Below are 22051 nucleotides of genomic sequence, written 5' to 3' on the forward strand. Positions count from 1 at the left end.
AGGAGACTCCCTGCAGAGGCTGCAGGCAGACGCCCTGAGCCCCACTGGGGGCACAGCTACTGCATGAGGGGCACCAACTGGTGATGGTCAGCAAATATTGTTCATGCCGGGAGTTCAGTTTCTCAGCAACATGTGCATTTCACTGCTAGGCTGACTGGAAAGAAGATGGTATTAAGATGTGATTTCAGGCTGGTGATTTACAGGCAGCCAAAGGAATTGTGAGCTCTTGCTGCAGACTGGGGGAGTTACTCCAGCAAGTCCAGCTGGATATCAGAGGGTGTGCATCTGCAGGCATCCCAATGCCCAAGTAAGGAAAGCACAAGAAGCAGCACATGCGTTCACCATTCCCTGTGACAACCAGCAGCAGTGACAGCATTGCCACTGTAACATCCTGCTGAGCACACCGCGTTGCCTGGCCCCACCGCCAGCCCGCAGCTGGGGAAGGACAGGCAGCAGTGGCCACAGCCTGCATGTCACAGCAGCCCTGGGGAGCAGCACCGGCAGGACCGACAGCCTGCAGCTCTGGATCCCACTCCAGAACCGCTCGGCCGCCGCTGCCGGGGCTGCGAGCGCACTGCTGCTGGGGAGGTGGTGGAGGACTGTCAAGCTTTTAGAGGGCAGATCTGAGCACACTTTCTTCTCACAGGGCCCGACAAAGCTCTGCCTGCAACGCACTGACCCCAGGGAGCCACAGGCACTACCATGTGTTCTAGCAGTGCACTAACCGGCAGTCTTCTCCGGGTTTCTGCTGCGGGGTGGAGGCAGTAGGTATCTCAGGGACTGATCTGTGTGGCCTCACAGCAGGAGTCAAGGGAGAGAGCTCTGCCTTCTCTCCCTTGCAGCTCCCTTGCTCTCTTGCTTGACATCACCGGCTGTACACAGAGGAGAGAGGGCGGTGGCAAGCAGGGAGCGAGGAAGGAGGTATACAAGCCAAGGGATATTTTTTTCAGGCGGCTTCCAGCCAGGAACTGCTTGATCTGGACTATGCACACCGTGCCCTACAAAATTTGCCCTAGCTCTCGATGCGAGGTGCCTCCACAGACCCAAGAGTAATCTCGAAGACCTCTCTTGTCAGCCCCCGGTAACCAACGCTGCCGACACCCAGCCGGGCAGCAATCGGCATTGTTTCCCCTCTGCTCAGGGCCAGCCTATTGTTCGTCTCCAGCAGTGAGTCAGGGGGCCCAGGGTTAGTGGGTTAACAGCTCTGTAACGTCATGGTCAGCTCGGGGTGGGGACCCGGGCTGCGGCCAGTGTTTGGGTGTAGCTCTGTGCTGGCTCGAGCGGTGACCCTTCCACCCTGTCCAGCCGGCCCTCCTCGGTGCCGCTGCACACTCCTCCCATGAGCTGTGCGTGTGCAGTCCCCTACCAAGCAAGAATCAGACCAAAGAATGCAAAGCTTGAGCTTCTGCAATTTAGGCAAGGAAATATTCTTTTAAAAAAAACGCAGAAAAGCGTTTATAGGATCCTGGCAACATCAGCGAAGCATGTGAGAGGCTGCAAGGCTGAGACTGCGTGCTGGCATCCCCCAGCTCTTAATGTACAGAATCACGCAGCTTTCTCAAAGGACACTTCGCACTTTGTTTGGCCTTGGCAACCATCAAGTTAATAGCAACGCTGCTTCCAAAAAAATAAAATTCTAACCAAACACTAACTTTTGTCAGGGAAGAAAAACCCTAAGATACTGCATAATTTGGAGCACGCACTGTTTAGTACTAATGCAAAATTTATTGCTCTGGCAAAACCTAAACATTAGCAGCTGCTGCCTCCTCCTCGCACTCCTCTGCATCTCCAAGGATCTCGTGTCGGCTGTGCCAGTGGTGGGGTCGGAGCAGCGAGTCCCCCCAGGGCCCTGGAGCCACGGCCAGGGCTCCTCCTCGGGCCGATGCCGGCGGGGGCCGGCGGGGCAGCTGCCACACATCACTGACAGATTGCCTTGAGCTGGCCGCTGCTCGAGAGACAGCAGCGACACGAAAGCCTCTCGGGAGGAAAGTGCAACCAGCTGGGGATGAGGTAGGAGTGGAGGGGGAGAGCGTGAGCAGGAAAACCACAAGCCTCTTGTGCCTGCTAAAAATGATTCCCACCTAGTAATTTTAGCAGCTGTTGTGCTCTTCTGCCGACCTTCCTGGATGAATTTTAAGTAGGAGGTGAGTGAAAATGAAAACGGTGACAAAATTTCCCCCCATCCCCCCCAAAACCTCTGTATCTGCACACTTTTAACTTCCCCTTGATCCCATCTTAAAGACACAGTCAGTTATTTTCCCTCGTTAAGTGGTTTTTTGTCCTGTCTGGTAAAAAGGAACGAAAATTCACACCAGTGTTTCTCAAGGGTGGTTAAAATAGTGACCTGTCAGGGAAGGATGGAGTGACACAATACCTGTTGGCAATATCTGCACAATACCTCAGACCTGCAGGGCCAGGATGTGGTTGTGAAAAGAAATGTGGCTAATAAATAAGAAATGAAGGGAGCCATGAAGCCATAGCTCCGCCCCACCAGGTGAAGGCGTGTTTCTTTCCAGCATGTGCCAGAGTGGGTCCTGGCAGTGCCCTGCCTCTGCATGGAGGTGCCCCAAGGAGCAGCCGCCCAGGGAGGTCACTGTGCCTGTCCCCTCACCCTACAGCTGCTCACTCACAGGTGCAGTGGCTGTGCTTAGGGAGGATGGGGAGGACACCTGGAGAAGCCCTCCCCGAGCCCTGTGGTTTGGCAGGTGCTCTGCTGAAACACACACCCACACACACACCCCAAAGCACTCACAGCGAGGGCTGCTGGAGGTGAGCTGGCATTTACACACAACCTGAGTTACTGAGTTATAGTCCCCAAAAATATAGATATGCACAGTGAATGCAGGCTAACACCAAGCAAAGTGCATGGAGTGCTACCAGTCCAGATGATGAACTGCTCCCTCGGGGGAGAGGTAGACTGGAGCAGAAGTTCTAGAGCCTGAAGTTCAGTTACCTGCTAATTTATACTGCTCTTTCCCAGGACCTTCGGGACCTGACCACTTTGCTGAATTCCTGAGACATGATGAGGTGTGCCTCTGACTAAGTCATCCTCCGCTCTTCTCAAACTCTATGAATCCCAACAATGATTGAATTTTAGGGGTTTGTTCACTTAACCAGCTAATAAATAACAAACACTTTGAGTCAGCATAATCCTCTGATATGATTGCACTGGACTCAAGCCAAAACTCAAGCCAAGTAGTTTTATTTCCAGCTATGCTGCAGGACATCTTCACCATTGACAGAGCAAGCAACAGGTACTGACAACCCTCTGCAGCAAGGTCCCTCAAATCTTTCTCACGTAGACATGGCATCTACAGACAAACAAGCTTGTCTGCATTCAGATCCACTGTAACAGAACCAGATCCCTCTCCTACCTCAGTTACCTCCCTTCCTCCTCCACCATTTATAGCCCACAATGAAGGTCCTCCCGCACCCCGCAGCTCTTAAATCACACCCTTGCCAGTTCCTGACACCCTTGGCCTCAGCTCTGATGAAAGTAAAAAAAAACCACCTCTTTGCTCCTGTTCACCTCCTGAAGTAGTGAACCACCTGCCTCTGCAGGAGCAGCCTTTCTGTCCTTCAGCTCCCCCAAGCCTTCCTCTCCACCGTGCCAGGGCACCATGAGTGACCTCTGCTGGAGCTGGAGCTCCTTCTCTTGGAGTATTTGGGGAGAAGTAAAAACCACTGCTGATATCCATGTGCCTCTGTCTGCCCTCACCCAGCTGGCTACTGCTGGGAGAACAGTTTTACTCACAACAAGCAAAGTGTCCTCAGTCCCCTCCCATAGGATGGAAATGAAGAACTGGGGAGTGAGGCAGGGGCTCAGCCAGCCTGAGGCATGGCATGGCCCTGATGTGGGGCTCCCAGGCCTCAGGCAGGGCAAGGGGAAGGAGCTCCACGGGAGAGGCACTTGTGCCTTCCCAACGCTGTGGCTCTTTTCTCTCCCATGGGTCTGGCAGCTCACCCACAGCTAACACAGGGTGCAGGCGGTGGGTGGCCACAGTGCCCCATGACAGATGTAGGGACCACAGGGAGGCAGGAGAGCAAGGAAAAGGCATATCCAGAGCTGTACTGGAAAAATCATAGCTGGTACTGGAGAAGTAATGTCAAGGCTCAGGACAATTGTTGCCAAGGTTCAGTTTCCAGTTCAATAGTGCAACAAATTGATGTTTTGGGCTGTGAAGATCCAGATTCACCTGTGACCAGCTGGTCCATACAATGTTTTTAACAGTCAGACCCAATTAAGACACCTGCAGGTCAAGATTTGAAAGTTTTTCACTTGAAGGTCAATGGATTTTTAGCCTGGTTACTTCTAAATTGGGTAGAATGTGCTTGTCCAACAACAGTTTCTCAGTTAGCAGCAGGACATGCAGCTTGGCCTTGAAATGTCACATAAAATCATTTGTACTCTCAGTAATTCACTTCTTTGAGGTCCTGATTGTTGATACATTACTACCAGCAGAGTATACAGCATTACAAAAGAGAACAACACTTTGTACCTCAAATGTCTTGACTTCAAAGCATTTAAACTTTATAAACAAAGAGACATAGCCTCAGTCTAGCACCAAAGAAAGCAATTTATGTAAGCAGAAAGTCTGGAACAAATAATTAAAACACGAGACTAAACAAAAACATTTGCGAGTTTGTTGAAACAACTTTGAAATATAAACTAATTTTTTTCTGTGTATATTTACTTGCACTTTACCTAAGGGTGTGCTTTCTTACTTGTGTTGCATCTGGAAGCACATCAGTGGTAGCCATGTGAAGCGCTCTGCAGGCTCTTTTCCTGGAGTGCCCCAGCCTCATTCTACAGGCAGCCTGGATGTGCCAACCTCTCGGACAGCGTACAAACATTTATTCTAAACATCCAGCTGAAAAATGGCAGTAGCACACCTGCCATCCCTCTGCTTTTATCAGAGTCACTTCTCCATAGTAAGTACCTCTGTCTTCGGTCACCTATTAGAGTTATGCAGGATTTCTAAACCCTAGTTCCCCAAAAAACTCTTTTGGACGGTACACTCAGCCTCAGCATCTTCCACCACGCCTCAGTAGGCACTGCTCAGGCAATGTACAGCTGCGGTTGGGGAAGGCGCTACTTCACTAATATGGCTCATCCCGCAGGAGCTGAAGCAGCCGCTCAGGGACAGTGGGGTGCAAGACACGCAACGGCAGCGCTGGGGCCCTCGGGAAGGCGGGAGGGCAGCTCAGCGCGCCCCGGGCGGCACAAGGAGCCCGCGGGCCCCGGCCGCTGACCCCGCTCCAACGCGGCCCCTCACGGCGGAACGGGCCGGGCCCGCCACGGCTGCGGGCGCGGGGCGCCACCTGGCGGGCAGCGGGGCCCGCACCCCGAGCGCTGGCACCGGGCCGGGCAGGGATGGAGCGGGACACCGAGCGCTGTCACCGGGCCGGGCAGGGATGGAGCGGGACACGAGCGCTGGCACCGGGCCGGGCAGGGATGGAGCGGGACACGAGCGCTGGCACCGGGCCGGGCAGGGATGGAGCGGGACACCGAGCGCTGTCACCGGGCCGGGCAGGGATGGAGCGGGACACGAGCGCTGGCACCGGGCCGGGCAGGGATGGAGCGGGACAGGAGCGCTGGCACCGGGCCGGGCAGGGACGGAGCGGGACACCGAGCGCTGGCACCGGGCTGGGCCGGGCAGGGACGGAGCGGGACACGAGCGCTGGCACCGCGCCGGGCCGGGATGGAGCGGGACACCGAGCGCTGTGACATGGCAGGACAGGCACAGAGCAGGACACCGAGTGCTGTGACCTGGCAGGACAGCTATTTTAGCCCAGCAGTGAGAGGCAAAGCAATGCACCATCAGCCCTCTCTTGCTGGCTGTACCTGAATGACACCAGGACTTCTCAATAGCAGCAGATCAGACCCATCACAAGGGCAACAGCATACAGCAGCCCAGGTAAGCCCAAGAGGTTCCAGCTTCTCACATTCCTGCTTTCAAGAAAGGAACAGACTACTTTTTTTTTGTGGCAGAAGTGTATTTAATAATTTTCATAAACAAATTAAGAGAATGCACAAAAATTGTTATTGCATCCAAGTGAAATTAGCCAAACCAACACAATTTAATATTTAAAAAATACTACAGAGATTAAGCAGCAAGAGTGGAAAGAATAAAAAGCTTTTCAATTCCATTTTTTGCAAAATTACATTCTAAATACTACCTTGCACACACGAGTGCAACCCCCAGTGCAAAAAACATCCAGTACAAAATCCACATATTATCATCCTGCAATGAAAATAAATTCACATTTGAAGAAATCCATCACATTTTCTCTCTAATGAGATAATTGCACAAAACAATAATGTGCTTTTTCCCACAGTCGTTGTTGATACGTTACAGCCTTAGTGATTCCAAAGGCAATGGTGTGAGATTCCAGCATTTGCTATGGCTGCTCAAGCATGCCACATAGAACATACATCCTGCTTTATACAAATGAAATGTCTTGAGCTGATCCGCTGAATTCTTTCCTTCTCGTGCATAAACCCCAACAACAACCATTTTGCTGCACTGATTAGGCCTTGTGATTCTGTGGTGACCAATTCTGACTGATGATGATGATGATGATGCATAAGAAGAAATCATAACCCAAGTAATAGTCAAGTTGGGCTGACTTCACAGGATCAACATGACAGAAAAGCAATCAAATCTATTTCTCACTCAAGAAAGCTCACTATACTGATTATATCTCAAAGTACAAAAATAGGCCATATATTGAGAACTGAACTGTATTCCTTACAGAACCAGATGCCAGAGCAGAAGCACACTTCAAGTTCACTGTTCCATAATAACAGAAGTCCTGAGATTCTTTGGCTGGATTGAGGTGAGGTCCTATTGCCAGGTAGAGCTTCAGTAACAGCCTAACTCAATCTAAAGCAATTTACTTAACCCAAAAGTCAAATTGCTCCACTGAAGCAGGTAAGGCAGAGTTTATTTTTAAAAAGTAGTCTAAGACTGTAAGAAAAACTAAACCAAAATTAATTTTTAAGAAATCCACAGTTGCTCATTAAATTTAACTGAGACACAAAGAAAATGCCAGTGTTGTTACAGACAGCCTTGAGAGCACTGGTCAGTAGTATTGCTTCAAAATGATGAGACAACAGAATAAGAATTTATTAGCACCAAAGGAAACACCACATTTCTCAATTTATACCTAACCCCCAACTGCAGAACCCCTGCTGTCAACTCCACCACCCATTTTAACAGCTGAAACATCCAAATACTAAGGACAACATCAACACTGCAGTCAGATACACCCTGGGTGACTTTAGCACTTCTTGCAAAACACAAGGGGACTCTACCAAACCAGTGTGACTACCATGGTGGAGCACTTACAACATGCTTCAGTTACTATTTTATGGTTTTAATATTATTCAATGTAAGTATAAAAGTTGGACCAAGTCAAATAAAAAACATTGTTCCATAGGTGCTACTTGTGAGATAAGAAATGTTTGGGTGTTTTATGATTCATTTTTCACAGCATCCAAGTTGTCATGAAGGGTAGGGCCAAAGGTCAGGACAGCTGGCCACAGTCAGTAATGACAATCTTTTTGGAGGGCTTTCCACTCTTGGAACCAAAGCTCTCAATTTTTTTCACTACATCCATTCCTTCCTTTACATGCCCAAAAACGACGTGCTTTCCATCTAGCCTGTAAAACAAATACACAAAGGCAGTTTTACTTAAAACAACACAAAGACAGTGTTAGCAGATCATAGCTCTCACCTGCTGACCAACTCTATGGCAAAGGCTCAACGGCCCTTCAAGTGACATGAAGCTTTTTAATGTGACTTTAGCTCTGGACCTTAGAAACATTCTGAGGGATAACAGCCTTGTTGCTGTCACAGCTCTTCCTCCCTCAAGTAACAAAACCAATTTATTTTCCATTGGAATGAAGTAATTTGGAAGTAACAACAAAACAAAGAACCAACCAATCCAACAAACATCAACCCACAAGCAACATAAAAAAAACCCCTAAGAAAACCCCAAACCCTCCACAGATACAGGCATCAATTAATGAGGTTAATCTGCAGGGCTAAGAACCTACCAGTCAGTTTTTGCAGTGCAAATGAAGAACTGGGATCCATTTGTGTTGGGTCCTGCATTGGCCATTGAAAGAACACCTGGAACAGCAGCAGCAGCTCGTTAGACTGGTGTAACAAGTATGCAGTGCAAAACACAATTTTCCTCTGCACATTTAGGCTAAAGATTGACAGAAGATGTGATGGTCTCACAGTATCTCCAAATAATTTCTAATGCCAACTTCTTGCCTTGGACTATTCCCTCCTGCCCAGCCCCCCTTGGTCCACAGCAACAGTGTTAGTAAGGTAATTAGCTGTACACGCCCTGAATGCAATTAACACCAGCTAACCTCTGCTGTGGTTCAACAGCAGCAGCCTCCTGGGACACGGAAGTAACAATGCAAAAATGAGAGACTATAGAATTCAATTAGATATTCTTCTGTATGCCCTCTCCTTTGCTTTTTCTGGTGTTAATTTGAGCTTAAAAGCACGTGCCTGTGTTACCTACTAAATAAGAAATTCCAGATAGCTTTACTTCTGCAGTAATCTTCGAGTAAAAATTCAAGTCTATGACTTATGAAAGCAGTAATTTCACCTTTGGAGAATTTTAAAGCCCCTTATGGGCTAGCATTTTTTGTAGAGCAGTCCACACAAACAATCATATGCCAGGGACAACACAATGATAAATTTCTTTGATACTTCTGTAATTACCAAGTGACCCGCAAATCTAAAAAACCTTGTTTTTTAAAAAACACATCTTCATAAACAATGCTTTATTATAGGTTATAGTCTTCAGAAGGTAAAAAGAACGTGTATTTACCAGGTCCTACATGCTTAAGTATGAAATTTTCATCTGGAAATCTACTGCCATAAATGGATTTTCCACCGGTTCCATTATGATTTGTAAAGTCACCCCCCTGAAACAGAAAAAGATATTAACTCTACTAACACACATGGACTATTTCATAGGAGATGTAATGCTATTGCAAATATACACACTTGCTCTAATTTCAAAGTGACAACATTAACAAATTTTCTTCAGGTTAAGGACGAGCATGGCCACTCAATTTAGAATCAGATGAAGGTACAGTCAGGCTAAAAGTAGATTTCTGCTCCAGATATTGCTGATATTCTCCATAACTCCTACAACCATCTCTCTGTATTACCAGCCTTTCTCCCTGAAGTGATGCAACACACGGCAGTAATTTTAAGAAACACCTCAAAGGCCTCAAATCCTCAAAGACCTCCCAACTCCTTTTTCTCCCTCCCTTCTTCCAACAGGTATAAACACCGGTCAGGATCTCCATTATTACCCTTTGCTATTTCTAGGTTTTGTTGTTTGTTACACCAGAGCTGTTAAGCCTATGTTAGCTGACTCCATGCTGCTTGCCAGAAGAGATGTGACCACCTGTCTCAGGTTAAACAAAAAACCGGTTCAAACAAAAACCGCAGCCAAGGTGACTCGCAAAGGTGGCTCCTAACCGCTGACCCCAGCCACAGGCCATCTCCTGTGCAGGAGTGACACCACCGGTGCCAGAGAGAACTCATACCCAACAGGTACTGCATGTGACCTTCAGCTTCCCCTCGTCACCCTGAGTAACCTGCCACAGGTGGTGTCACAGCCACTCCTACGCAGTCCCAGAACTATGTGCTGCATGCCATGTGGAGCCATGGAATCGCCGAGTCCCGGATATGATGGCCCTCAATTAGGCCATACCAACTGCCTGAATCACATTAACAATCCATCTCAACAAGTGCAGAAGTCACTGCTGTTTTCTCTCACTTGAAAATTGCTGAAACCTATGACAGTATTTCCACTTCAGCAACGACCTCTGAGTAATTCCTAAACATCAATTCATTATCTCACTGTACCACAGAATCAACCACCTAGTATCCTGATTTCCAGTCCATCTGGGGGGCCAAAGCAGGGCAAGCAAGCAGAACAGACTTACAGGGAACTTCACAAATTCGTGACAGAATTCAAAGTAGGGTTTGTATTTTTTTTTTCATTTTTCTGTATTTCTGATCCCAGAAAGACTTCTAAACTCTATCCCTCTGTCAGTATCACAAAACCTTAGTTTGCATTTGAAAGGCAGGAAAATAGGTCCTTTACAGCACACCTGTCCTTTTTTTTCTTCTTAAAAATAGGTCATACAACTAGGGCCTCTTGTTCCAACAGATGTGTTTTTTTTGCTTAAAAAAATAATTGCAGATGGAAGATGATCTCATTAATTAGTTAACAAATAAAGCATGCTTACTTATAACCTTCAAACTTTCTTAAAATTTTCTCAGGTATTTTACAAAGCCATTCAGCAATGCAATGTTGTTGAAAAGTGCCCTTTTTTTAAGGTAAGAGAGGACCACCAGGAATCCCGTGCACTACAGCAGCTCCATTCTGCTCATCTGCCAAGCACGGTACAAAAAGAAGCTTTCAAAAAGCGTTGTTATTTTAGTTGCTGCTGTTTAAGAAAAAAGATGTTAATATGCATGGGCTGTTGCCCAGAATTTCAAAAGATCTGTTCTTTAAACCAAAACAAAAAACCATCTCAGGTGCATCACCCCAAAAATCAACCCCGACCAACTCTTTTGGTTTCCTTGTCCCCTCCATATTACAGAGACGTTAAAATAATAATAAACCACATTGTCTATTGTGAACAGATTATTCTACTGGGAATAAGGAATAAACACATTTGTCAGCTCACTGAGAACAGTAAGGTGATTGTCATTCCACCCACATCTGCTTCTCCCAAGCAAGTGCCATGTTGCCAGCTCTGCCCCACACTAAAGTACACTGCTCTACGACAGCAGAAAGCCTTCCGACAGGCTTCTTCTGCTCATCTTCACATTATTTACATTCATTTGTACAAAAGATGAGCTAAGCAACAGCCATTGCAGAAAGATTAGAAATGCAAGTCATGCTGTCACTTCTTTGTTGTTTTGTTAGCAAAGGTTAGAGCAGAGCCATTTCAAATGTTACTACTATTCTGTTTCTACAAATATGTAAATAATATAAAAATAAATTTAATAACAAAATTTAAAAAAATCCCCAACATTACCTGGCACATAAATGAAGGAATCACTCTGTGAAAAGTGGATCCTTTATACCCATATCCTTTCTCACCAGTACAAAGAGCTCTGAAGTTTTCTGTGGAAACAAAGCATAAAGTACTATATATATGCATCAGATGTGGCAATACAAACACAACTAGATTAACCATGTCCCAAGATTAGACACTTGAAAAATTTGATTGCATCTTTAAAGAAGTATTACCAATCTATCAGTTATTTTCATGCTTTAAAAAACCCTGGTATAAAGGCAAGAAAACAAATCTTATTTAGCCTCAGGACAGGGTACAAACATAAGTCTTTTCCATTTCATCTCCCTTTTATTTTGCTGTGACTCTAATTCCCCAACTCCCCCCACCTTTGCCTGTAGTCACAGATTTAATCTTCTGACTTTTATGCCTTTGTTCTTCACAGCAACTGGGAGGATTATGTATTTTTTTAAGGATATTTGTCTACTAGGAACTAAAAAGTACAAGTTTTTTTCAGAACCACTTACTAATCAGATGAGGAAGGAAACAAATGATAAACCACAAGAACTTTCTAAAATTAATTCACCAACCAGCTAGTGACCAGAAAAATGAAACCCCATATACTCTTTGGAAACTCTAAGAAAGACCACCCTTTGATTTGCCCTTTCCCATCTGCTCTGGGGTTTGATTTTAATGCCAGTTAGTGTGGTTTTAAACACATTTATTCACCACTGTCAACCCAATATATGAAGTGTACTATCTTGGTGCGAATTGCAAAACGAAACTGTCTGGAAAAACAACAAATTCCATCTCCTCACTAACACTTCCTGTCATATTTCTCCATATAACAAATGGGGATGGAACATGAAACAATAGTTGTAAAGGGTAAGAGAACCTCCTCATTCCTGCAAACCACAATCTATAACTTAAGTATTTAAATATGAAATTCTGAAGATGCTGCCTTACCTGCTGTCTTTGGGACCACGTCAGCTTTCAGCTGTTAAAGAAAAATAAACAGACAAATTCATAAGTTAGCCTTTTCAAATGCACATAGAAAAACATTTACATGGGAGACTGGTACAACTGAATCCTCTTCCCAAAGCGGTGAGCTATCTGATATCATAAGCCATTCAAAATTCCATGAATACCTCAAAACTTCCCAAGCATTTGGCCAGCAATGAAAAATATCCCCTCAATGAAACTTTTAGCCAGTTAATGAAGAGCCACTTGAGCAGTGTCTAATGATTTCACTGATCAATACATAATTGAGCAGCACCTAAGAAGAATCTTCACCATGGACCCCAAGGTCCAGAGTTTGGATCAGAATTTGGATACAACAAGAGAGACCAAAGTCCTCCCCCACGCCCCCTCACAGAACCAGCTGTTCAAAACAACAGAAAAGGCAAAGGAAACAGAAGAGCAGAAACAACTTATGATGTTACGTACACATTTACAACCAATGAAAACTTCTAATTTTGATTACTGTATATTTTTTTACTAATCTTAAAAAGGGACAAAAAACTGGCCATACCAGCCAGAACAGTTTCACCTAGCTGGACATCCTGACAGTGACCAGCAGCAGACACCTAGAAACAGCATGGCTGCAGTAAGGTTTTAATGTTCCTTCCCTAGGCCACTCTTCTCAGATGGCCAAAATTTGCAGCTGAAGATCAGCTCAGCTCAGCCAAAGATTCACAGTGATGCTGCAATGCATTCAGACTTTCTCTAAACTGGGCACACTAAAAAACTTTAGCATAGCAATTAAATGCTACCACAAGAAATACATGAACATTAACGCTATTTTTTTATAACAGCACCTAGATTTTTCATTAATGAATAAGGAACTTGAAGAGTAATATTTTTACCTATGGCTCTCTGAAATGCTGCCTCCTGAGAGCACAACAGCTGGAACAGTCCAATTAATTCATACACTAACACTATCAATAAATAATAATATTCTGGGCTCTAATCTCAAAGGAACCTCTTTTAGAGAGAATTCTGATGAACTAAATTTAAAAAAAAAATCTACAAATACAGACACAAGGTGGGTGTTGGATGCAGAAGGCCACACTGACTTCGCTCAGCAGCCAGCATTCCTAAGAGCTTCATTCTGGTTCTTCATCGCGGTTCTGGAGCACAGCCCTCACTCTTTGCCACACACAACGCATCTATCTGAGGCACATGCCGGCCCCAGGGTCGCATATACATAACGTGGCACACGGTGCTCACGGCGCATTTTTTTTTAAGAACGGAGATTACATAAGTTTTCCTCTTCAGGCCTTCTTTACACGGCCGAGCATTTCAGAGACGGGATTTTTAAGGATGGAGCCAGCTGGTACCCGGCTCTTGATCTTGCTGCCGCCCCGGCAGCGCGGTGCCCTTCGCTGCACGTGGAGCCGGAGACTCGAGGAGGCGGCAGCGCCTCAGGAAACCGACACCCTTAACATTCACTGACACCCTTAACATTCAAAAGCACCGCACAACGAGCGCCTAGCAAAACACAGGATGAAGCTGGAGGGCGGCTGAAGGGCTCCACGGGCCGGCTGCCCCAGGAGCAGCAGCCCCCGACGGGAAGGCGAGGGATCCCGGTGCCGCTGGGACCCCGCTCGTCCCTCTCAAGCCAGCGATACACGACAGCAGTGAGTTCATTTTTGTTCGGTATTTCTGCTCACACACTATGCAAGTGACCTTCCTTCGAGGCTCCCAGCCACACCAGGGCCGTGCCCTCCGCCCCGGCCGTCCCGTGGGATGGCTTTAGGGACCGGCCGCGGGCACAGGCGGGCCGCGGCTCAGCGAGAGCAGCGCCGCTCCAGCCCCGTCCGACCAGCCCGCCCCTCCTGGAGGGGCCGTACCACCGCCCTCTCGCCCGGGAGAGGGGCCCCGAGGGCAGCCGGGCAGCGGCTCCGGCCGGCGGGCGAGCCCCGCCATCCCCCGGGCCGCTCTCCCGCCCGCACCGGGGTGTGTGTGCCCTCGCCGCGGGCCCCGGGGCCGGCGCTGCCCGCCCTGACCTTGCCCGCTCCCCAGCCGCCATGCCCGGGGCCAGGCCGCCCTCGGCTCCGCAGCACCGTCCCCTGGGCCCCGCGCCGGGCCAGCTTTCCGCAGCCCCCGCGCCCTTACCTCCAGCACGACGCGTCCCAGCGGCTGGTTGTCGGCGCCCACGTCCAAGTACACCACCGGGTTCGGCGAGCCGGCGCCGGCCCCGCTGCAGCCGCGGGTACCGGCCGCCCACATGCAGGAGAGCCCCGGCGGCGGCAGCAGGTCCCCGGGCGGGCGAAGCAGGCGGCGGGCGGCGCTCAGCGCCAGCATCCCGCGGGCAGGCAGAGCGCAGAGCGAGCGCTGCGAGTCACAGACACACGGACAGACACAAGGACACGCCGCCACTGCCCCGCGGCCTTTATGGGCTCCGCCGCGGCGCCGCAGCGCCCGCTGGCGGTGGCGGCAGCAGCAGCAGCGCAGGGCGAGATGGCGGCTGGGGCGGCGCGGACTGAGGCGCCCTGGGGCTGCCCGGCGGAATGAACGCGGGGCACGGGCAGTGCTCAGGGGGCTGAAAACAGACGACGAAGCTGGAGGCGCGCTTGAAGGGCTCCAGGGGCCAGCCGGGGGCCGGGCGGGGCGGAGCGCGCTGAAGGCGGGGAGCCGGCGGCCCAGCGCCGGGACCCCCTCGTGCTCGCCCCTGCTGCCCTCAGCGCTGCCTCCTCCCCGCCCACCATTGCACAGCGGTTTTTGGGGATGTTGAGGGCGGATTGTTTGTCCGTTTGCGTGTAGAGTTTTTTAGGGTTTTTGCACACTTCTTCACAGCCCCCTTACCCCAGGGACCAACAGAGCCTGGAAAGTTTCTAGAATTTCATCATTCCACACAACGAACGGCTCCGGAGAGCACCGTGGCGGGGAAGGCGGCGCAGCTGTCACAGGTGCGGGATAATTGGGATCAGCGGGGACGCGGGAGTCACGGGCTGCCCGTCACTCACCGACAGCGCCGCGGGAGTTTCGGCACTGACGCGTCTCGGAACCGGCGGTGTCCCTGAGTCGCCTCGCAGCTCAGCCCCCGCCGTGCGCTCAGCATCGCTCCGGAGCCCGGCCTGCAGACCTGCCCGAGGGATCAGGAGACAGTAACAGCAGCCCCGGATTAATATAGTGAAATATCGCTCATGTTTTATGTGAAAATAACAACACATATAATTTAAAGTCTTCTTAATTTAGCAACTTAGATAAAAGTACTCAGTACATATGGCAGTCATATTTAGATATTACTTTGAGTTCTCCAGTTTCCATCCTGATTCCAGGTATAAGTACTTCCAAAAGTTCTTCAAATTCTTAAGGCCATAAGATGTCTGAAAAAAAAATAATCAAGCATGATTCTAATAGTTTTCACATTTCTTGTGTTATAGAGTTATTCTAATGAAGATTACAGTAATGCAAGCAAGTAAACTTTCAATCCCACCTAAGTTCTTTGTGCCAAGAAGCTAGAAGAGCCTTAATTAGTGACATTCACTGAATCAACAGAAAGCTGTCAATCAAGGCACTGCATGGCCCCAAAGATCAGGGCAGACCTATAACGTGCAATTACAAACAATTGAGAAATCCTGGACAAACACCATTTTTCAGGCACATGCTCCAGAGAGACCCTTAACTGCTGATGCTGTAAAGATGACTATAGCAGGTACCACACTCTGTAACTACAGAACCACATAAACCTATGTCAAAAGGTCCATCTTGTCCTGAGGGTCCACAGAAATGCCTAAGGAGGAGTGAAAATGGGGGAGAGGGGTGTATTATAGGCTAGCATGCTTTCAACCTGCTACTGCTTTCACTCCAGAGAACTTCCTGAGATGACTTTGGTATGTAGCCATCTTTTTTAAATTTTGTTGCTCCTCCCATGTACTTATCCACTCATTGGACCGGTTTTAAATCAGCAGCTTCCTTGGTGATGAACTGGGAGCTGCCCTTCCACAGGCCTGCTGCCCAGAGCATCAAGAGTCTGTTTGAATATTGCTCCAATTGCCTTCATCAATGTGCCTTGCTTCTTGTGCTGGAGGAGACAAATTGTTTGGTATCTATCTTTGCTGTACAGACCTACAGCTCTTCTCTCATTTCAAGACTGAAGAGTCACTGCCAACTCAATGATTATTTATAACAAAGCTCTTCCGTGTCTTTGGATCATCTTTATTATCCTTCTCTGAGCTGTTCCACTTTTACAGATTTTTGGGATAAGAGGAGCTTTGCACAGTATTCAAGATAAGGATGAACAATGACTTACTTTGTGCATACAGTGCCATGCTGGTATTTTCTATTTCTTAACCTAAAGGTTTTGGGTTTTTTTGTTGTTGTTGTTTTGTTTGGTGGTTTGTTTGTCTTTTTAATAGGTGCTAAATCAGCGCTTCTACTTAGCTTATCATATCTTCTCAGCTTCAAGTCCATTTTTGGTAAATTTTGACTTCTGTTAATCTAATCATCAACCAATTTTCTAGTAAAAAAAAACTCACACTCCTTTTTAATAATGTTTTGATTGAAATAGCCACTAGAAACCCAAATCAAAATGGTTCTGTTTATACTTAAAACAGACAGTTCTGGCCCTGAAGGATTTATTATTTAATACACAAGACAAAAGATGAGCAAAAGAAAATACCATCTTGTTTCACACTTAGGAAACACAGTGAAACAGCTTTGAACTATTTTGCTCAGGAGAGTTCACAGACATCTTTGGTAGAGCAAACAATAGAGTTTTCCTCATTTGCAGGCCTTGGTGAGAAGACAAAACAGCAGTGGTTTTTGTATTTGAAAATATGGACTGAATTATTATCTCTAGGTTTATGCAATAGAGCTACTAAATCACTTGTTATGCTCTACTCCTGCAGAGTCAGATGAATTACAGCTCATTCAGACAGCTTAACTAGGAACTTGTGAATTACAGAGGTCACTTTCCAAGGAGGACAGAAAAAGGTCTCCAAAAACTGTCAAAGGCCATTATATCACTGCCAAATGAGGCTTAGAGCTGGCTCAGCAAACTGATACGATTTTAGGGGAGCTTTGAACACATCCATTTGTAGACTTGTTCATTGCTGAAACTCTGCAACATGCATTTAGCTGGAAAATGAGTGCACCCCACACTAAAGATAGGCAACAGAGCAGGGATGCAGACAAAAGCCAGAAGAGCTGCTTCAGCAGAGCCCTCGTGGATATGGGTACCCGCCCTTAGAGATTTTACCACCCTCTCTCCCTTCCCCCAAATTTACATAGAAGTTAGAGATGGATAAACAAGGAGGGCCCTTTTGAAATTAGTTTCTAGAGTTTATAAACCACCTAGTAAAGGACCATTCTTATGTAGTGTGTATGACCCTTATGCAGAGACATTTCTGCACAGGGAAAAAAACCTTGAATGATACAATAACAGAATTTCATGCTGATATATTACTTACAACTTGAAAGTCTTCATAAATGCTATTCAGTAACTGATTAAATATTATCACCACTGTGCCAAGACAGCCGGGAAACAGTAAGAGGGGTCAAGTGGCTCTTCCAAAGAAACAGAAGGACTAAATGCTTGAAAGGTGACCTAAAATTTGGGAATTTTGATTTTAAGGGTCTTGAAACGGTGTTACCCCAGCAGACAGACAGTGCACAGATAAAAAGGCGATATCAATTCCTGATTCTAACTGTCCAGCTGCATGCCTACTCATTTGTGACACAGGAATGTGGGTTAATTGTTAATCTTGGATTGATGCTGTTGGCAGATGTGATAAGACTGCATTTTGCAATCTACCTCCTGCAAGAATGCAACTCCATGGAACTCAGAGTGGTCTGTGGCCCATTTTGATATGCCCTTCATGGGGCTGTGTACTTGGACCATGCAAATAAGAACTCATATACAGGCTGCAGCAATCTACCATTAAGTGCATTGCACAGGAACGTGTGATACAGGGAGTTCCCACAATACTGATTTTGACATTCAGAAGAATGAATGCACATATGGGACATGGTTATCTCAAGGACTCTGCTAATCAGGACATGTTAGAATAAGGAGAGGTCATACAGGTACTCAGCTTGATTTTAAGTGAGGAGAGCAGGAATTTGCAGTAGGCATTCCCACTGTCCACCTGCAGAGCCTGGATGTGTTGCACTTCAAAAGACTCAGCCTAATATTTTCTTCAAGATTTTGGCTAAGCTAGAAGATGAGCGAAGAGCTGGAAAGGAACTCTGTGATCTGTGTCTGTGATATGCATTTATTTATGAATGGGGACTGGAGTGGGGGAGATGGTGAAAGAGCTCCATTACCCTAAGTGATTGCAGTGTCAAATTAAACTATAGAAGAGATCAAAGGGCATAGAGTGGCCACATAGGTACGCTTAGGGATAAAAAGAAAAAATGCTAATAAATATTTCCCCCGATCCAGGTTTCCTCTTAGGAACTTGTAGCAACTCAGCTCACTACATGAACATTCTCTCCAGCACACATTGTACTTAAAGGAGCAGTTTCCCCACATGACTTCATTCTAATTACCTACAAATAGTCATACAAGAAAAACCTCAATCCACTCATGCTCTTTACAGCTGTGATTAGCATTTTCATTTCAGAACTTCTGAGTGACATTGCTTGCCCGGAATTCATTACTCAATCTCCCTGCATAATGCATGGCAGCCCGCTGCTGATGTGTCACGGTGCCTCTGTGCAGTGCCCAGGGCCTGCAGCATCCCAAAAGTTTGTCCATACACTGCAACAGCTGCCAACAGAGAGATCACAACAGCCTGGCAAAGCACTTAGGGCCTTTAAAATGCCTGGTTGTAGGTTCCAGGGAAAATGCAGCTACTACTCCCAGTGGCCTCACAAATCTTCAGCACATTAATAGGTGGTTCTACCTGTGAGTGGGAGAGACACTGCATACTTAAAAAGCAGTAGTAGGAGTTACAGGAGCCCTTCCTCCTCTAAACCCACAGAAATTTCAACTGTAACACAACTTGAAATTTACAGGGATCAGTTCAGTTAATTTACCACCTCTGCTTTGAGGAACAAGTAATTAGGGAATAGTATCAGAAATACTTTAAGAATTGGTTAGTCATGATACTTCATGCTGTATGAGTTAGATAAGACTGGAGCTTTAGTCAGCTGCCTGGTAAAGACTTGGGTTTTCCTTGCATTTGTCTTGTGTCCAAATCTATAAATATATATCTAATATATATATAGATATATATAATACAGATCTATACCTATATTTATATGGGTATATTTATATAATTATATAATTATATAATATATTATATATAATTATATATTATATATAATTATATAAAGATCCATTTATATATTTTATATACTTATATAATATAGATATAATACGCATTTTGTATAGCATATCTTTGAGGTAACAGCTGTCTCTGTAGTTTGTACAGGATGAATTATCCTGTCTGCTCTAAACTAACTCTGAAATTCCACCAGTTATTCTGTAATGAACAACTCTGCTGGAAGCAACCTCACCACACAGAATCTCAGATTCCTCTCTGCTTTTTTGCCATTTCCCTCCTGAAAGCTTTGCTTACTTTCAGCATGCAACAGCAGTACTACATGAGTTAGCATGGAACCTTATGACGTATCTGTATGACACAACTGCATGTGACCACCACCTGAACACACAATGTGCCACTGAGATCTCAAGTTGTCAGATGCAAATTAACATGTGTCACATTTACAGTCCAAGAACACCTCTGGATAATGAAGCGTTTTGTGAATTATTCTGAAGCTAAGGGTCAGAAGTTCTCTCCTCTGACTCAGTGGCACTTCTGCACATTTTGCCATCAGTTTGATAGTGGCAATATGGAAGCCATGCTTCTTCCCAGAGGGACCATCATTCAGAACTTGGAAAGGAAAACTGCTAGGAGTTCTTGTGAAGGAATGTATTCTGAATGACTTTATGAACTAACTAGGAAGCTCACCAGAGGTGTAAATGGATAAAATTCACTGATTGTCCATGTCTTAAAAAAGTACATTCTGAGAAACACAGAAGTAAGGAAAGGGAGCACTGATTATAATTTTGAAATATAAAAAAACTGAATAAATTTATATGTGCATTAAAAAGACACTCAGACTTCAACTCCAGCATTTATTAAATAAATATGGGGAATTTTAATTGGTTTTTTTTTTGCAAACCAAAATATAAAAAAAATTAAATTTATCTTTTTCTAGTGTTTAACTAGTTAAAATTTCTCAAAATTAGCAACCTATCTTTGTGTTCACAATAATCAATGTCTTCATATGAGACCAAGGTGACAAATTAAATGTGCCAGAAAACAACCAACATCATGAAACAGCTATGGACAAACTGGAAAGCCTAAACTGTAAAATTCAATTAAAAATAACTCTGACCTAGGGGAAAACCATAATTGATAATCCTAAATCTACCTCTTAGGATGTCTAACAGACCCACAAAGGAGCAGAGAAGCCAAGGTATTCAGGAATGGTAAATCCTAGCATTAACTTTGCTGTGTGTAACTGATCTATCAAGAAGTACAGTGAGTTCAGTATTTGGAAAGATACTGGACAAACCAAGCAGACATATTCAACAGACAGAGGAATGAGCCTTATCTCATCTAGTCCACAAAAGGGAAGGATTTTAACAGAAGGCTGTACTTAAATTGCAGGAATCCAGTTATGGTGTAGGCAAGGAGTACCTGGAAATGCGGATGAGCTACGTGGCAAAGCAACCTGGCAGCCCACCTGTGCCACGCTGTGTGCTAATGCCTGCACGAGCTGTGACCTAATTGCTGTCTGCTTGCTCTACAAACAAAATTGCATAATTGATTAGGTTCCTTGGGGGCCACTTTTATATTCCCCTGGAATATTCTGCAGACTGATGGAAACAAGATATCTCAGCAGAAGTTTCAGTGGTCTGTCTGAGACAAGAAAAATCTTGTGTTCTTTTTAGACAGAACAAATAGTAGTGCATTGATGCAATGACAGACATTAGGAACAATATCCTACATAAGAGACAGTAGGATTTTGGTGACGCAAAGTGGAAAAACTGTAATAAGTTGACACATTGGTAATAATTAAAAATCTAAAAAAAGGTTCATGACTGGAAGTTCATGATGCAGGAAGATTTGTACAGATGTGGAATTTAAGCAGATAAAAGAGAAGTGACTTCTGGTTAATTACACATACAAATATAAGATCAGGTACACAAATGTAAAAAACCACATTCTTTAATTTTAAAGTGAAACAGAGAAGGATAACAAATTAAAGAATTATAGTAGAATACTGGGTGAGAGTTGTACAGCTGTTTTATATGCTGACTAGGTTACTCAAAATGAAAGCAAACAGCTGTATGCACAGGACTCCCATCCCCATTGTCCAAGGAGAAAAGAGATATGGGGTCTGTCCCTCTTCCATGTTCTTAATTGTTTTAACGTGTTACTCCTGTAAAAAGCATGGTCAAGTGCATGGCAACAGAATATAATGTGCATAAACAAAATAATATGAATCAGAGATCCATACTGATGAGGAAGAGCAGAGAAGAAACGCAGGGTAATAAGCTTGTTCTGAAGTTGTTCAACAATTGATTAGCACATGGAGTAACAGAGAGGTCACAGACAGATACTTGTGTAGGTGGCTCTCTGGAAGCAGAGTGCATGACACACAGAACACACTGCCAGGACATGGGACAGGAGACAGCAGCATCAACTGTATACACACATCTTACCTATCCTGGGGTCCTCAGCTGACATCTGGACAAATACCACTTTCAGGATTGTTGCAGTCTCTGCAGACTTCAAAGTAAGCTCGAAAAATGCTCAGGGACATCACGAGCTTTCCTCCAGCTGTACAGTGCCAAAGTCAGTGTGCACTATGACTTGTTGACACTTCTGGGGAGCTTCCAGGAAAACAGAATACCAAAACCAAAAGAGTTATTAATTATGGGCTGAAATGGACAAACACTTTTTGATTCACTACAGCGTACACTGTAACTCGCTTTTATTATGCTGTCCTAAAAAC

General features: G+C 45.7%; 1 protein-coding gene across 1 annotated transcript; it reads right to left on the reverse strand.

Moving 5' to 3' along the window:
• Window positions 1-5976: 5976 nt before the first annotated feature.
• Window positions 5977-14580, reverse strand: PPIF (peptidylprolyl isomerase F). The gene is made up of 6 exons (XM_038141498.1): window positions 14189-14580; window positions 12038-12068; window positions 11093-11181; window positions 8857-8953; window positions 8063-8138; window positions 5977-7666 (listed from the first exon to the last, which is right to left on the reverse strand). The coding sequence occupies exons 1-6, from the start codon at window positions 14375-14377 to the stop codon at window positions 7531-7533; spliced, it is 618 nt and encodes a 205-aa protein (XP_037997426.1). The 5' UTR covers window positions 14378-14580; the 3' UTR covers window positions 5977-7530.
• Between the last annotated feature and the right edge of the window lie 7471 nt (window positions 14581-22051).

This window comes from Motacilla alba, chromosome 6 (genome assembly GCF_015832195.1).
Source record: "Motacilla alba alba isolate MOTALB_02 chromosome 6, Motacilla_alba_V1.0_pri, whole genome shotgun sequence".
In the NCBI taxonomy this organism is placed as follows: domain Eukaryota; kingdom Metazoa; phylum Chordata; class Aves; order Passeriformes; family Motacillidae; genus Motacilla; species Motacilla alba.